The sequence below is a fragment of the Panthera leo genome, chromosome B4, assembly GCF_018350215.1.
Source record: "Panthera leo isolate Ple1 chromosome B4, P.leo_Ple1_pat1.1, whole genome shotgun sequence".
Taxonomy (NCBI): Eukaryota; Metazoa; Chordata; class Mammalia; order Carnivora; family Felidae; genus Panthera; species Panthera leo.
Window position 1 is genome coordinate 125,686,584 of NC_056685.1, and position 17,917 is coordinate 125,704,500.

At 41.3% G+C, this 17,917-nt stretch overlaps 1 protein-coding gene across 6 annotated transcripts in view; it reads left to right on the forward strand.

The window, feature by feature from the left end:
- Positions 1 to 17,917, forward strand: part of RFX4 (regulatory factor X4) — a 143,680-nt gene that overhangs the window by 66,011 nt on the left and 59,752 nt on the right. For all 6 annotated transcript variants that reach the window (XM_042947604.1, XM_042947605.1, XM_042947606.1 and 3 more), the window contains 2 exons: positions 925 to 1,002; positions 7,323 to 7,486. In XM_042947604.1, the coding sequence (XP_042803538.1) occupies positions 925 to 1,002; positions 7,323 to 7,486 (242 nt within the window). The remainder of the gene's footprint in view (positions 1 to 924; positions 1,003 to 7,322; positions 7,487 to 17,917) is intronic.

The window sequence follows — 17,917 nt, forward strand, 5'->3', positions numbered from 1 at the left end:
ACATCTCTAAGGCACCTATCTAGATGCAGCCCAGTGCAGCAGGAGGTGTTGAGCTCCCACTGTCTGCATATCACCCTGGGAGCTGGGAGCTGGGAGGCAGCGGGAACAGAGAGAGGTGTCCTGCTCCCAGCAATCTCACAGCCAAGTGGGGAGACGGATGCTTATGTCATAAGCAAACTAAGTTTATACAAAAATGAATGCATGTCTGTGTTCTGAAGCAAAAAGATTATCTGTAAATAATGCTTTAAATCTAAGAACCAGTAAATACTTTTTTTTCTCAAAGTTGCTTTCTCGCCCCCTCTCCCCGCCCCCCCCCCCGCCCCCGCCCCTGTCAACAAACTTGCTATACTATAGCTTTAAAATTCTTGGATAAATGGAGCTGGAGATGAAGTTCTTTTGCTGGACAGACTCCAGGAAATTTCTGAATGTCTTTTTGTGATTTTTGGCAAACACCTCTTCTCACAAGTACACACTGGGTTTTAACTTTTCCGTGTCTTAGCTGATGAGGAGAATTTCATTAATATGCCCCGCTGAACTCTACTATGTGCCAGGTGCTGTGCAAAGTGCTGGATACAGGAGGCTGAACAACATGCCATTTGTAATTTTCCCAGAGCCCATAGTCTCAGAGGTGAAGAATGGGGGAGAGAGAAACCTGTGCTTTCCACCATACCAAAGGGCAGGTGCTCCAATGGAGAAATGACGTGCGGGTGCCATGGGAGCACAGAGGAGGGAGCCCAGGGTCAGAGAGCACCACTGGTGACAGCGAGACTTACCTGGGTCTTCCAGGATGAGTGGGTGTGAAGTGAATTTCATCTCCTCAACAGGGAATAAGTGACTTGAAAACTGAAATTCCAAAGGCACAGTAACGTGTATTAATTATGCTTTTGTTGTTGATCCTCTCCCTCCCTCCCCCACTCCCCACAGGTTTCTACCTTTATTATGATGTACAGAACGCACTGTCAGAGAATACTGGACACTGTAATAAGAGCCAACTTCGATGAGGTAGGTCAACAAGCGTTGAGCTGTGGATACTCTGCATTAAAATATTATAGGAGCCGTAGCTCCTACTAGGTTCCAGACCTTGGGAAAACCCCTGATGTGCGTGAGCACCCGTAATCTTTACAGTGATCCTAGGAAGCAGGCTCTGTTGTTAGCCCATTCTGCAGACCTGCTACGAGAACAGGCAGTTGTCCTTGATCGAGCCAGCGAACTGCATCCTGTCCCGCTGGCCAACGAGGAAGACAGTTTGCAGGGATAGCATACGCCTCGTGTTGGAGATTTAGAGAAACTGAGGGAAGGCTTTCCTGTATTTTGGATTTGATCTTTTCCTGAGGCCCCGTTTGATTTTTATATTAAAATATTACAGTTAAAGAACGGAGAGGGGAAACAAGAAGGGATGAAGTAGCAGTTACGTCACCAGAGAGACAGTAAAATCTTCTTGCCTAAAATGCCATCCAAAAGAGCCTTCCTGAGGGCTGGCAAGAAGCCACACGCTTCACCCCATAAACCTGAGGGCTTTCTGTTTACAGAAAATGCTTTCAGGCCAAAAAAAACCAAAAGACAAAAAAACACAAAACCACATCCTGGCATAGGTTGTGACATTGACTTTGAGAGAGGACAGTGCAGGCTACAGAGGGGCTATAAAAAACCAGCAGCTATTGGTGGAAAAGATCCCAGAGGTTCCCCAGTGTGTGTTTCGGGGGTGTGCACTGTGGGAGACGGAAGGGTAAGAAATGACGTAAGGCACAAAATGCTCTCTCCCCCATCTTCCTCTGCCTTTTCGCCTCTGTGTCTCACAGCAGCGAACGTTTATCGAGCACCCCGCTTACTTGAGTTGACTCACGGGCTGTTCCCTCAGTCACCTGGGCAGTGGTGGTCCGGTCTCCTGCGTGCCGGCACTCGGCCCCCACACAGAGCTCCAGAAGAGATAGCGGTGTGCTGGTGGAGAAGTGCCATCCTTCCTGCTCGTGGCTTTTATTCCCGAGATTGTTCAAATCTCCCAATTCCTTCAGCAACCATTTAAGTAGATTTTTTTTTTAGAAAGAAAGAAATATCACTGCTTTCCCTCATGTTGTGGTTTGGCTATGTCTTATAATCCCAGAGATCACTGACATGAGGCCAAATGAAGGTTCATGCTCAGTGAAGACAATGCTGGCTTCTGTAACAAATAACCCCAACTCTTAATACGTTAGAAGTTTATTTCTCGTTGATGTCACAACCCATTGTGGGTGCTCACAGGGGGGAGGCTGGTTGCTGGGGGTTGTTCAGGGACCCAGGCTCCTTCCACCTTGTGGCCATACCCTGCCCTAGAGCCTTGGTGTCCTCTTTGTTCAGCCGACGGATGGGGAAGAGGAATACCGGGAAGACTACCCCCTTCTTAACCTTGCCAGCCCAGAAATAAAACATATCACTTTGCCCATATTCCATTGGCAAGAGCTGGTCGCATGGCCCCACCTTGATGCAAGGGTATCTGCTCCCTCACCAGGTAGCAGTTTACTACCACAGAAAAGGAGCTCTGAGCTCTCGTGGCCAGCTGTCCCTCTCCACCACAAATACTAAGCACAGAACTAGTGACAGTCCTCCCTTACATTCATACGTACTTTATCCATCTCACAACTCAATCTCGTCGTCTCATTATACTTAATTCCGTTCATGAATCCCAACACATCAGGTATCTAATGGTACCACCCACTGCCATAGGTCTCAAGAATGGGGTGAGAAGTAAGACACAGCCTGGGGGTGGTGGTGGTGGTGGTGGGAGAAATGCACACCAGGAATTAGGATGCAGCATATATGGTGAGGGCTGAGAGCACTCCTGTGGGGAAAGTGCCAGACTCGGAGTGCAGGCTTTGCCATCAAAGCCTATATTGTTTGTTCTAGAGATAAAGATAAAAATATCATCCCTGCCTGTCTAATTCATAGGATTACTAGGAGGAGGAGGAGATGAGACAATGCCTAGCAAAAGCCCTTTGTAAACTATAAAAGGTCCTACAAATGCTTGCTGTTATCGTGTATGTCAACCAGAGAGTTAAAAGACCTGCTCAAGGTCACACAGTTGGTTACGGCCAAAGTCATGGCTGCAACTTGTGTCACCTGACACCAGTAGTCTAATATTCTTTCCACTCCCTTTGCAGGGATATTTGGTGGCTGTTTTTAAAATGGCTAATCAAGATGCGGTTCATTCTACCCAACCACAAAAGAATGAAGGGGGATATTTTCCCTTTGAGGGGCATGGCTTTCTCTCACAGCTGAGAAAAGTCATGAGTAAATGGATGCATGGTGGGTGCATCTGGTAGACCTTGGCATTGTAGTTTGTTTCCAGTCTTCATGATCTTTAAGGGTTGAGATTGTAACTAATGCTGGTATCCCATTCTTAAATTACCTTCCTTATTTGCTGGTGCATTGTCTCCTACCATCACAGTGTAAGCCCTTGAGGGCAGGGACCTTATCTGGCTTGTTTACTACACTATCCATGTAAGCCATACTCTTAAGGTCCCAGTAAATATTTATTGGGTGGATGAGTGTATGGAAGGTTGGGGTGGGTGGGTGGGTAGGTGGATGGGTGGATGGATGGATGGATGCATGGATGGATGGATGGATGTAAAGATATCATAGACTTGTAGCATTGTCAAGAGAGTACACAGAGCCCCGGTCTGCGTGTAGGGGACTCCCTGCAAAGCGTTTTCCAGACTGCATTGCAAGAAGAGCTGTAAAGTCAGATAGTCTTGTGTTTGAGTCCCAAATCCACCACTTACCAGCCTGTGACCTTGAGCAAGGTACTTAACCCTTCTGAGCCTCAATTTCTTTTGCTAACAAATGGAGACAATAATTATAGCTATGTAAGAATTCATGTAAGGTTCTGATATTAAAATCAGAGCATAATAAATAGTAGGTATTTTGGTGACTAGTGTTTTGTTGAGATCCTTTCAATGCTGTAGCAATTAAGTGCCCCCGATCAGAAGCTATCAGATGTGTTTCCACAAGCTGCCAATATATTCATAATGAAGTAAATATGGATATGGAAAAGAAATAGAAAATTTACGTGGCTATTCTTAAGAATACCTTAAGGAAATCATCTCCTGATGTGTCACTGAGACAAGAGAGAAAGGGCTGAGAGTTCAGGGGGCTGAGGCAGATAATCCAGGAAACTTTAGATAATGCTATTCCATCATTTGCCTCTGATGATTTCACCACTTAGGCTTACCAGGAGTAAGAAAACCTTCTCCCTTTTGGCTGATAATGAGTTTCCATTTGTTAGATGCCTACCCACTGCCATGCATTTCTCCTCAGCGACTTTATTGCATCCTAGTACGGGGTAGACCTCATTGTCTCCGTTTCATAACAGCTGATAGCTCTCACATTTATATATTTAGGCCTGAGCTCCAGATTCAGTTGACTTGACATCCAACCTAACATGGTCAAATCAGAGCTCTAATTTTCCACCTGAGTTTGTTTTTCCCATCTCAGACTGCCACCACCACCCATCTAATTGCTCAAGTCATGAGGCTTGATGCTTCTCTTTCCCTTGCCCTTCATATCCAGTCCCTTGGGAGGTCCCACCAGCCCCACCTCCTGCTAGAACGCCATGTCTGTCCATTTCACACCCAACTTCCAAGTCCCTGCTCTTGAGCTTTCCACTCTTCTCCCTCCTTCCTTTTCCTTCCCACTCCAAGGAACCAATACCTTTGGACGTTAAATAGCCTGAAATGTGGAGAGTAGAAAGGGAGGTCAAAACTGGCTAACACCCCCCGCCCCTCTCAAAAGGCTGCTCAGGAGACTGAGGACCGATCAGGCCTCCCTATGCAACTTGAGCAGGCTTGAAACAGACAGATGCCTGCTAAAGACTGATTTTCCACAGCTTTGTTTTAACCTACACAGCTGCTGATCTTTTCCAGAATTTCTGTTTGAAACTGACTGCTCACATATAAAAAAGGAGTTGGGCTGCACACACAGAGAGCTAAGAAAGACAAATGAATTCAGAATCTACCAAATCGTAGGAATCAACTGGGCAGAGCTTCTTAGGTAGTGTTGGAAGGGCAGGCAGGAAGGTCCAGAACTCGGCCTGAGGATGATGCTCAGGGACAAGCTGGGATCAGGGAATAGTAGTCCTGGAGAGAGAAAGCACCTTTTCCAAGAGGCCTGGCCACCTCCTAGCTAAGGCCAAAAGAGGAGTCAACCACCAGGTGTCCCAACGATAGATGAGCAGAGCCACAGTGGGAATCCTGGCTGGGTGACACTTAGACACTTAGACAAGGGGTCATAACTGCTTCGGGCAGTCCATGGATTTCTTGGGCCTGGTAGTGGTAGTGTCTCCATGATGCAATAACAACCACCACCACTATCCTTTATTAAGTATCTGCTGTGTGCCAAGCACTAAAATAAGTACTTTTGGGGGAATCTTTACCAAAACCTATGCAGTAAATACTACTTTTATTGTAATTTCACAGGTAAGGAAGCTTAGCTATCTCTGAACTTGGAGATATTACTGTACCGCTGGTTGGTAGTGGAGCCAGAGTTGGAACTCTGGAAGATAGTCTTCACTCATCTGGATTTTCTGTTTTGATTTTTGATCTGGCTGAATACTTTGCAGTATTTTCACTATTGCAGAATGAATGGAACTGTGACTTAAGTTGCACAGTTTACAAACCTGAGCTTCATTCACCACTTTGATCATGGTTTTGATCATCAACCACCATTTGCCCCCTAGGGAGTCAGGGGGTATGCTTTTCACCCCAATTCTTATCCCCCAAGCCTCCCACCATCCAGCGCAGGCTGTGAATGTCAGGGAAGGCCTGCCCAGACGAGGTGGAGCTCGGGTCACCAGGCTGGAGTCTGAGGTCGCCTGATCAGAGGAAAGCAAGACCCCAGTCCTGAGAGGGGCCTGAAGGACACCGCAAGCCACCAGGGCCAGGGCAGGAAGCTGGGGGGTGAGCAGCAGTCCAAGGATAGAGATGGGTCTCAGGAGTGGAGAAGAAGGCCAGTAACCATGAGAGGAACAAACTAGCCACGAGACAGATTGGCAGATGGGGGCTCCACCTCATCCATTCCCTCCCTTGCTGTCTGGATTCGGACAAATAAGTTAATATCTCTGCCAAATGGAAGTAAGGATTCTCAGCCGTGGTAGAATTACAAGTACTAAGTGAGAGAACCAGTGCAAAGTACCAGGCATATAGTAGTCACAAATAAATAAAGCCAATGCCTGGTGTAACACCACCTCCAAAGTGTTAGACTAAATTGTCTTTTGCGTTGAATCAGGGTGGATAGGGAACCAGGAATGTGGATAAATGCTACCTGTGGGGGTTTGAGAGTCCCCATCCATGGGAGAAAGAAGGACACGTGGTCCAGCAACCAAGTCGAGCCTATGAGCATTCACAAAAATTCAGTAATTTGTCCCCTGTCTTCAAGACGAGCCGCTCCCCAGTGTTAGTTAAACTCCAGGTATTTTTAATGTTATCATATACAGCAGTTAACCATCTTTGCTGTTTCCCTTCACTTCCCTTCTCTTGTCCCACACCTCAGGCCCCCCTGCCCTGCTCTCTCCCTGGTGTCCATCTCACATAGTAAAAGACGGACGTATACAGGCCACCGAAGAGTTCTCTGCCTTAGACATTGACTCTGCTGCTTGCTCACCCAACAGCACAGCTGCAGCTCCTGCTGTCATCAAGTTAATAATGCACTCTTGAGTGCCTACTGTATTTCCATTCTGTACTAGTGTTTGGGGTTGGGTGCCCACGTAGCTTACTGCTCACATACCACCATCTAGCATCCCATAGTGGCAGCTACCGGCCAGGGCTCTTTGGGGAAGTGGAGGAATTTGGAGAGGAAGAGGCTCCAGCATTTTATTCCATTTTTAGTGCACACATTTGAATCGGGAGTCTTGTTTGTGGCACCCATTTTCCTCCCTCCCAGATACATTCCTTTTACCAGCAATCCCACATCATCTCCTTCTTTCTGAGAACCCCCAGAGGTCACCAACTGGCCCAAGGGATAGTGAGTACAGTGCTCTGAGCTCATTAAGAACAATATCCCTTTAACTTTTCCTAGACCACGGTGAGCATGAAGGGGTTGATGGGTTAATGTACTGTTTGTTCCTCTCTCCCAGGGCAGAGTAGCCCCCAGGCTGCCAGGCCAGGTGGTTCTGCAGCAGTGGGCATGGGACACAGGGGGACTGGGCCGGGGGTGGGGGTGGGGGGAGACTCTGGACAGGGCCTCCTGTGCCACAGCAGGGGACGCAGAGGACCCCACTGCAGACTAGTGGGGTCCCAGGCCCTGTCGGGAGAACCTTCTGTAACCTCATGATTTTTTTCTGTGGACTGATACAGGTTCAAAGTTTCCTCCTGCACTTTTGGCAAGGAATGCCGCCCCACATGCTTCCCGTGCTGGGCTCCTCCACGGTGGTGAACATCGTCGGTGTGTGTGACTCCATCCTCTACAAAGCTATCTCGGGGGTGCTGATGCCCACCGTGCTGCAGGCATTACCTGACAGGTGGGCACGCTTCTTCCCGTCTCCCCTCATGACTGGTCCACAGACTCACCGTTCCTGCCTCTCTTTCACTGAACATGATCCCTCGCTGTCCGGGGGTCTCCCTTTAAAGACCATTAACACTGGGGTCTTAAGATTTCAGTTTTATTTATAATTTTTAATGCAAATAAAAATTTTAATATTTTGAACCATTTGTATGGTTCAAAATTCAAAAAGTGTAGTAGAGTATATAGTGAAAAGTCTCCCTCCATAGACTCCTGTTCCCCAGGACACCCCGGGCCCCTCTATATAGCATCAAATATAGTCATTTTCTTGGGGAATGGGGTCCGTCCAGATCTGCTGTGCACATACAACCAATGCATCCAACATGCTCTTTTTCACTGAAACAGAAATATACTATATTACAATGTTCTGTATAATATAGAGCAATATAATAATAGTCTTGGAGTGAAATACAGAACAGTAAAAACAGTCTGGGAGCTTATACTGGGGCTTCCAGGCCCCTCCAGATCACTCCCTACTGTGCCCCATGCTGCCTCCTGCCCTGGGGCTGGACCAAATGCAGCGCCTCTGGAAGGGCTCCTTTCCTGTGGCTTCCAGCTGGGCTCAGCCAGTGGGGAGAGTAGAGGGAGGGAGACAGATTCTGTCTCCATCCCCATGAGGTCACCTCGGGCTGGCCGTGTCCATCCATAGGCCTCTGGGGCCTTCCAGCCTACCACCAGATTCAAATTCTTCCGGAGTGCCTTGTGCTTAGGTTGGAAGTTTTTCCTTTAGACATGGGGTGGGTGAGAGCTTGCTGCTGTCTCCAATGGCAACTGTCTCCCTTCTGGGCTCCTACATGCCTGTCAACACCTGCTTGACTTGTCCCTTGTAAATAAACTCTCCGATTTTGAACGGCATCTATTTCTTGTTGGGACTGTTCGAGAACATTTCCAATCAGTCTGTAAAGAGGTTTTATTCTTTTTTATGCCTGCGTACTGTTCCACTGTACTGAATTCAGTGAGTTGTCTTCATGTTTCCAGTCTTGTTTCACTACAGATTAACACCGTGATGAATGATGTTTGAAGGACATTCTTTTTCTGGGTGGAGTGCGTTAGCTTCCCGGGGCTGCGGCAGCAAAGTAGCATAAACTGGGTGGCTTAAAACAGCAGTAAGGAATTCTCTCACAGTTTTGGAGGCCAGGAGTCTGAAATCAAGGCAGGAGTGGTTCCTTCCAGGGACTGTGAGCGAAGATCTACTCCATGCCTCTCTCCTAGCCTCTAGTGGTGGCTGGAAGTCTTGGGTGTTCCTTGGCTTATAGATGCATCCCTCCATTCTCAGCCTCCGTCTTCACATTGACTCCCACTCTTGTCTGTCTCTGTGCCTCTTATAAGGATACTTGTCATCATATTTAAGGCCCACCCAGTTAATCCAGGATCTCGTCTCAAGATCCCTAATAATCGCGTCTGCAAAAAAATGTCGTCTTCACAGGTTCCGGGTGCACATTTGGTGGGGAGGGCACCACTTATCCCAATACGTGAACTGTGTGTGAGGAATAAATTCCCACAGGGCTGAATTTCTAGCTCAAAGGGTATGTGACTTGAAACTTTTCTCCGTGAAGTTGTAATGTGTTTTTCTCTTGTTATGAGTGAAATTGAGTATCTTTTTATATTTTAAGAGCAATTTCTATTTTCTTTCCTATGAACTCTCAGTTTTTTAATTTTTATTTTTATTTTCAAGTTAGTTAGCATACAGTGTAGTCTTAGCTTCAGGAGTAGAACCCAGTGATTCATTTCTTACATATGACACCCCGTGCTCATCCCCAAAAGTGCCCTCCTTAATGCCTGTCACCCATTTAACCCACCCCCCCCCCCTCCAGCAACCCTCAGTTTGTTGTCTTTATTTAAGAGTCTCTTGTGGTTTGCCTCCCTCTCTGTTTTTATCTTTTTTTTTCCTTCCTTTCCCTTATGTTCATCTGTTGAGTTTTTTAAATTCCACATATGAATGTAATCATGTGATATCTTTCTCTGGCTTATTTCACTTAGCATAATACCCTCTAGTTCCATCTACATTGTTGCAAGTGGCAAGATTCCATTCTTTTTCGTTGCCAAGTAGTATTCCACATCTTTTTTATCCTTTCTTCAGTCTATGGACACTTGGGCTCTTTCTATAATTTGGCTATTGTTGATAGCACTGCTATAAACATTGGGGTGCATATGCCCCTTCGAATCTGCATTTTTGTATCCTTTGGATAAATTCCTAGTAGTATAGTTGCTGGGTTGTAGAGTAGTTCTATTTTTAATTTTTTGAGGAACCTCCATACTGTTTTCCAGGGTGCCTGCACCAATTTGAACTCAGTTCTTATCCTTTGATTATTTTTCTATTTGGTGGTTGATGTTTTTTCTCATTGATTTTTAGGAGCTGTTTATTTATTAGATGTAGTAACCATTTCTCTGTATTAAGAATTGCAATTTTTTTCTCATTTTGTTTTCATTCTTTGGTCTTTGCCTCACAGAAATGTAGTTATATGTATCAACCCTTGTTTTTATGGCTTCTGGATTTTGTGTCATAGTTTTTAAAGTCCTCCCCACTCCAATGATTAACTAATTTTCCCATGGTTTATCCCACTAACTTTATGGTTTAATTTTGTACTTTTGAATTTTTGTTCAATTTGGAATTCATCCTGGTCTAGGATGTAAAATGTGGCTTTATTTTCTCCTCAGCAGCTATCCTGTTCTCCCAACACCATATGTTAATTATTCCATCTTTTCTTCATAGATTTGAGATGTCTCTTTTTTTATATAATAAATTCTGTATGTATTAAGGGCTATTTCTGGACTTCCTATCCTATGCCATTGATATTTCTATACATTCATGTCCCAGGGTCACTCTGTTTTAAGTTTTGTGCTTTTATTTTATTTTTTTAATTTTTTAAAAATTTTTTTTAACATTTATTTATTTTTGAGACAGAGACAGAGCATGAGCAGGGGAGGGTCAGAGAGAGAGGGAGACACAGAATCCGAAACAGGCTCCGGGCTCTGAGCTGTCAGCCCAGAGCCCGATGCGGGGCTCGAACTCACGGACCATGAGATCATGACCTGAGCCGAAGTGGGACGCCCAACCGACTGAGCCACCCAGGCACCACTAGTTTTGTGCTTTTTAAACATATTTAATATTTAGTAGGACTAGCTCCTCATACTTACTTTCCTTTTTAAAACCATTTTCCTATTATTATCACTTATTTTCCCGTATGAACTACTTTGCCATCAGTTTGTCTATTTCAATATATAGACATATATAGCACTAACACATGTATTCTTATTGAGATTACATTACATTTAGAAATCAATTTAGGAAAAAGTGTATATTAATGATATTGAGAATTCCTAATGGGAAACATAGTTTGCCTTGACATTTATCCTGATCTTTAATGTTGTGACTGCAGGAGTATTGCAGATGTTTTTTCATATAAATTTTACACATTTTAAAAATTTATTCTTAGATGTTTATCTTTTTGATGCTAGTGTGAACGTGTTCTTTTCCTCCATAGCTCTTGATGGGTGGTGGGTTGTGTATATGAAAGCTACTGGTATCTGTGTGTTCTATTTGAGCTGGCCATGTCAAGCTTATCTTGTTGTATTTATTTTTTGAGGTTCTCTTAGACTTTCCATGTTTAGAATCCTATCATCTACAAATACAGATAATTTTACCACTGTTTTTCTAATTTTTATACCTCTCATTTATTTCTCTTGTCTAGTTACATTGACTTATACCTCAAGAACATGTTGAAGTTCTCAACTTTAATGAAAATGCATGTAGTTTCTTCATTAAACATCATGTGGGCTTTTGGATTAAGACTGACGTATTTTATCCTATTAAGGAATGTCTGTCTTTTTAAAATTCATTAAATATTTTATCAAGAAGCGTTGTTGAATATTATCCAGTGGTTTTCATCATCTATGGAAATTACTATTTTACTCATCTCCTAATATTGAACCATTCTTGCATTCCTAGAATAAACTCCACTTACTCACTGTATATATTCTTTAATATGCTACAGGATTTTATTTGCTAATGTTTTACGTAGAGTCTCTGCATCAAAATCATAAAGTGAGATTGGTCTGCAATTTTCTTTTTGTGTTTGATCTTCATTAGTTGTTGGTATCAATGTTTTTCTTGCTTTGTGAAAGAAATGTGGAAGCTTCTCTCCACCCCCTTTTTTCTCTAAGCTCTGACACACTTTAAATAGCATTGAAATGATTTGCTCTTGGAGACACACATAATTAATTCCCCTTTGAAGGCATCTGGGTGTAGTGTTTTGTGGGAGTAAATCTTTGAATTTTTCTTTTTTTTTTTTCTATAGTAATTGGTTAGTTTCAATTTTCTGTCTTCTCTGAGGTAAGTTTTGTTAAATTATATCTTCCTGGAAAATGTCCACTTCTAGATCTTTAAATTTATTTGCTTGGGGTTGGGCAAAGTGAGTCTGTAGACTCATTGAGTTTCCTCTGTGTCTGTGATTATTTCTGCGTTACTATGTTTTAGGTTGTAGAGGTGTGCTTTCTGCTGCTATTTTGTGATTAAGTTACCTGTTTTGTCTTATTTTTTTCAAGGAACATACCCTTGGATATATTTATTGGTGCTATTACTCTTTATTTTTTTCCAATACATCGATTTCTTTTATTTAACTCATTTCTTTTACTTTGTTAAGCTTACTCTGTTCTTCGTGTATTCAACAAATATTTTATTGAATGCCCACTACATAGTTGTTTTATCAGTGACCAAAAACAACTGACAAAAAAAAATAGATGCTGATTTACTTACTTTCTTTCATTCTTGTTTAATAACATAGATATTTCAGGGTTAGGTCTTTCTTTGAGCACTGTTTTACCTGTATCCCATAGTTTTCGAGACGTACTATTTTAACGTCATTATTTTCTAGGTATTTTGCAGCTTTGGATTGGAGTTCCTCTATGTCCTAAGAACTTTAAAAGAGGACTTTAAAACTTCCAATTGTTAGGAGCTATTACCTTCTACTTATGCTATTCATTTTAGCCTTTATTGAGTAGGGATTGTTTTCTGAACTGTTTCTTCTTTTGAGGTTTTATTTGTTGTCTAATATATGGTCAATTTTGTGCCACTTGGAAAGAAGAAACACTGTCTGCATTCAAAGTACAGACTTTGACATATATGTATTTGGGTCAACATTGTTGTTACTAAGTTCTCCTTTGTCTTAGTGCTGTCCACTTAGACTGTTATGGATCAAGATAGGTAAATAAGTTTTAAGACTTACTGCTAATGTGTGCTAACCTATTTCACCTTGCATCTCCTATAATTTTTGTTTTTGAATATTGATGCTATGTTATATGATGCCTTGATATTTCTAGCTGCTTTATCTTCAATGTGAACAACAGCTTCATTATGAATTGTGACATCTTCATTGTAAATTGTACTCTTGGCATTATAAAGTCTAATTGAAATTTTTTTTGGCCAACAATTTAGCTTGTCTGATACTAAGATCATTACCTCTATTTTCTCTTTGTTTTCATCTGTCCCAAATGCATTTGCCCATCTTTTTATATTTAACCTTTATAACTTGCTTATATGCAGAACCATTTAGAATTTGTTTTATAGTTCAATCAGATTTTTTTCTCTTATTAAAAAGGTCTAGCCCAATTACATTTACTGATACAATAGATACTTTTGTTCTTAGTTCTATCATTTCATTTTATATTGTTACGTATATGTTTATAGCTGTTTATTTCATTTTATTTTTGAAATTCAGGTTTATTTGGAGTATACTTTATATATAGTAACATTCACCATTTTTAGTGTATACAGCTGATCTTTGAACAACACAGGGACTAGAGGTGCCAAACCCCTGTGCAGTCAAAAATTTGCATATAACTTTTGACTCCTCCAAAGCCCAAGTACTAATAGTCTACTGTTGACCAGAAGCCTTACCAGTAATACAAACAGGCGATTAAACATATTTTTGTCTGCTCTGTGTATTACGTACGGTATTCTTACAATAGAGTAAGAGAGATGAAAATGCTGTTAAGAAAATTACAAGGAATGGGCACCTGGGTGGCTCAGTTGGCTAAGTGTCCAACTCTTGGTTTCGGCTCAGGTCGTGATCTCACAGCTTTGTGGGTTTTAGCCCTGCATTGGGCCTGTGCTGGCAGCATGGAGCCTGCTTGGGATTCTCTCTCTCTCTCTCTCTCTCTCTCTCTCTCTCTGTCTCTGTCTCTGTCTCTCTGCCCCTCCACCCCCCACTTGTGCTATCTCTATGTCTCCCAAATAAATAAACTTTTAAAAAAAGGAAAATCATAAGGAAGAGAAAATAAATTTACTGTATTTATTGAAAATCAATTCATATGTAAGTGTGTTCACTTAGTTCACAAGTTCAAGGGTCAACTGTACGATTGAAACATAGAACAATTTCATCACTTTAAAAACTTTTCTCATGCCCCCTCTTATTCCCACTGCCATCGCCTGATAACCACTTACCACTCGGTGTTTGCATGGCATGCCTTTTCCCACCCTGTTACTCTGTGTCTTCATAGTTAGAGTAGATCTCACGTAGCCAACGTATAGTGTGAGCTCCTGCTTCTTCACCCGGTCTGACAATTCCCAGTTTTAGTTGCTATGTCTAGGCCTTCATATTTAATGTGAATTGCATTTAATGTTATTAATGATATGGTTGATTAAAATTTTCCACCTCGCTAGTTTTCTAGTAGTTCCTTCCGTTTTTATCCTTTTTCCCCCTGTTTTTGTGCCTAGTTTTAGGTTAATTTTTTAAAAATCGTTCTGTTTTATCTCCATAATCAGACTGTTTCTTAGGTCTCTTTTAAAAATTGTTTTAGTGGATGCCTCTGGGTTTGTAGATCTTCGTGATTCACAGCCTACCTTCGGGTAGTATCATACTGCGCCTCATGGACTGCGGGGACCTCACAGCAGTCTACCTCCAGTTCATTCTCTCATTTTTTATGCCGTTGCTTTCACACATTTTCGTCTTGTAGATGCTCTACACTCACAGGTGTTACTGTTTTTGCTTTAGATAATTCACCTTTGGAGTGGTTAAAGATTCAGAAGAAGGTCTTTTAAATTTACTGTCATCCTAGTGATTTCTGAGCCTCATTTCTTTGTATAAAATCCTGGTTTCTGTGTTTGATGAGATTATAATATCCCCCTGCCTGAAGAGTTGTCTAAAACATTTCTAGTATTGCAGGTCTGGTGCTAATGAATCATCTCAGCTTTTGTTGGTCTGAAAAAGTCATTATTTCTCTTTCATTTTTGAAAGATGCTTTCAGTGGGTATGGAGTCCTGGATTCAAAGTTTTCTGTTTGGTTTTATGTTCAGCACTTTAAAGATTTCAACCGTTCATTTTCCGGCTTGCATGTTTACCTTTGTACATCTTTTCTGCTTTGCATACAATGTGCCTTTTTCCCTCTGGCTGCCTTTGGGATTTTCTCTACCTTTGGTTTTAGCTGTTTGAATATGATGTGTCTAGTTAACCCTGCTTGAGATTTTCTGAACTTCTTGGATCTGTTTGCTTTGATGTGTTTCATTATTGTTGGAAAACTCCCTGCCATTATCTTCTGCTCTGTGTTTTCTCCCTTTTCTCCTTCTGTGATTAAGCTTACATGCATGTCAGACCATTTGACACTGTCCCACAACTGTCTTGGATGCTCTGTTTAACTTTTTTCACTCGTTTTGTGTTTTGGTTAGATTCATTTTTATTGGCCTATCTTCAGGCTTACTGATTTTTTTCTAGCATATGTCGACTTTGCTAATGAGATTGCTGAAGGCATTCTTCACCTCTGTTGCCATATTTTGTTTTCATTTTCTAACATTTCATTTGATGGCTTTTTATTATTTCTGTGTTTCTGCTGAAATTCCTCATCTGTTCATACTTATTGTTTATCCTTTCCATGGGAACCTTTAACATATTAATCATATTTATTTAAAAAAATTTTAGTGTTTATTTTTGAGAGAGAGAGAGAGAGAGAGAGAGAGCAGGGGAGGGGCAGAGAGAGGGGGCACAGTGGATCTGAAGTGGGCTCTGTGCTGACAGCAGAGAGCCTGACGTGGGGCTCAAACTCATGAACCGTGAGATCATGACCTGAGCTGAAGTCAGACCCTCAGCTGTCTGAGCCACCCAGGTGCCCCAATGATAGTTATTTTAAATTGCCTGTTTGAAGGTTGAACAAGTTAAATTCAGCAGGCTTTTTAGGATCTCAACCCTATATCTATTTTCAGTCCTTATCTTCAAACTGAGTCTTTAGTGTGTGTAATATAACCTTATTTTACATATAATCTGAGCCAATGAAAAGCTCAGAATGGCTACTAAAATGCATCACAGACCAAAACAAGAGTCTGATCTTAGGTCAGTCCTTATTCATTTGGTAACAAAGGCGATTCCACTTACAGAAAACATACTACCACATTTCAAAGGTTTAAAGTTTCATTAGAAAAATTATACACAGAATAAAAAATATATTTTTCAAGAATAATGGTATTATTTCATTCATCAAATTCATTTAAAACATGAGTTACAGTACAGAAAGAGAAATGACAGCATAGTTGTATACAACCAACTGATCTGCAAAACCAGTCTCTTAAAAACAACACACCATATGGTTTTAATAAAAGGCAACTACAGTTCCATTTAAAAAAAATAAAATAAAAAATAAATAAATAAATTGCCTGTTCGATACTCAGGTTCTCTTCATGCCTTTATCTCTTGAGAGTGGATTCTTTTTCTTTTTAAAATTTGTATTATTTTTATCATTTATTTGTATTATTTTATTTAAAAATATGTATTACTCCAATTTATTGGATTATGGTTGACATACAATGTTATATTAGTTTCAGGCATCCGACACAGTGACTGGGCAGTTCTGTACATTATGCAGCGCTCACCCCAGTAAGTGTAGTTACCACCTGTCACTGTACAATGTTCTTAAGATATTATTGACTATATTCCCAATGCTGTACTTTTCACCCCTGTGACTTACTTGCTTTGTAACTGGACGTTTGTACATGTTAATGCCCTTCACCTATTTTGCCTATCCTTCCCATACCCCTCCCCTCTGGCGACCACCAGTGTGTTCTCTGTATTTATGACTCTGTTTCTGGTTTTTTGTTTGTCTGTTTTCTTTTTCAGATTCCACGTATAAGTGAAATCATATGGTATTTGTCTTTTACTGTCTGTCTTATTTCACTTAACATAATATTCTCTAGGGTCATGCATTTTGTTGCAAATGGCAAAATCTCACTCTTTTTTATGGCTAAGTAATACTCTGTTGTGTATATATACCACATCTTCTTTATTTGTTTATTTATTGATGGACACTTGGGTTGCGTCCATACCTTGGCTATTGTAAATATGCTGCAGTGAACACAGAGTTAGTGTTTTCATTTTGGGTAAACACCCAGCAGTGGAATTTTTTACTGAATTGTGTGGTATTTCTATTTGTAATTTTCTGTGGAATCTCCATACTGTTTTCCACAGTGGTTGCATTAATTTATACTCCCACCAACAGTGCAGAGGGTTCCCTTTGCTACATATCTTCACCAGCACTTTTTAGTTTTTGCTTTTTTGATACTAGCCATTGTGACTGGCATGAGGTAATATTTCATTGTGGTTTTGATTCGCGTTTCCTTGATGATTAGTGATGTTGAACATCTTTTCCTGTATCTGTTGCCACCAATATATTTCCTTTGAAAAATGTCTATTCAGGTCTGCTTATTTTTAATCGGATTGTCTGATTTTTGGTGTTGAGTTGTATATGTTCTTCACATATTTTGGATATTGACCCCTTATTGGGTATGCCATTTGTAAATGTCTTCCTCCATTAAGTAAGTTGCCTTTTGTTGATGGTTTCCTTTGCTGTGCAAAAGTTTATTTTTGCTTTTGTTTCCCTTGTCTGAGGAGACATATCCATAAATGTATTGCTAAGGTGAATGTCCAAGAGCTTACTACCTAGGTTTTCTTTTAGTAGTAATTCAGGTCTCATATTTAGGTCTTTAATCCATTTTGAGTTTATTTTTGTGTATGTGGTAAGAAAGTAGTCCAGTGTCATTCTTTTGCATGTAGCTGTCTTGTTTTCCCAACACCATTTGTTGAAAAAACTGTCTTTTGCCCATCGCACATTCTTGCCTCCTTTGTCATAGATAGATTGACCATATGAGCGTGGGCTTATTTCTGACTCTCCCTCCTGTTGCATTGATCTATATGTCTATTTTGTGCTGGTACCTTACCGTTTTGATTACTTTAGCTTTGTGTAGTACCGGGATTGTGGTACCTCCAGCTTTGTTCTTCTTTCTCAAGATTGCTTTGGCTGTTTGGGATCTTCTGTGTTTCCACACAAATTTTAGGATTATTTGTTAAAGTTCTCTGAAAAATACTATTGGCATTTTGATAGAGATTGCATTCAATCTATAGATTGCTTT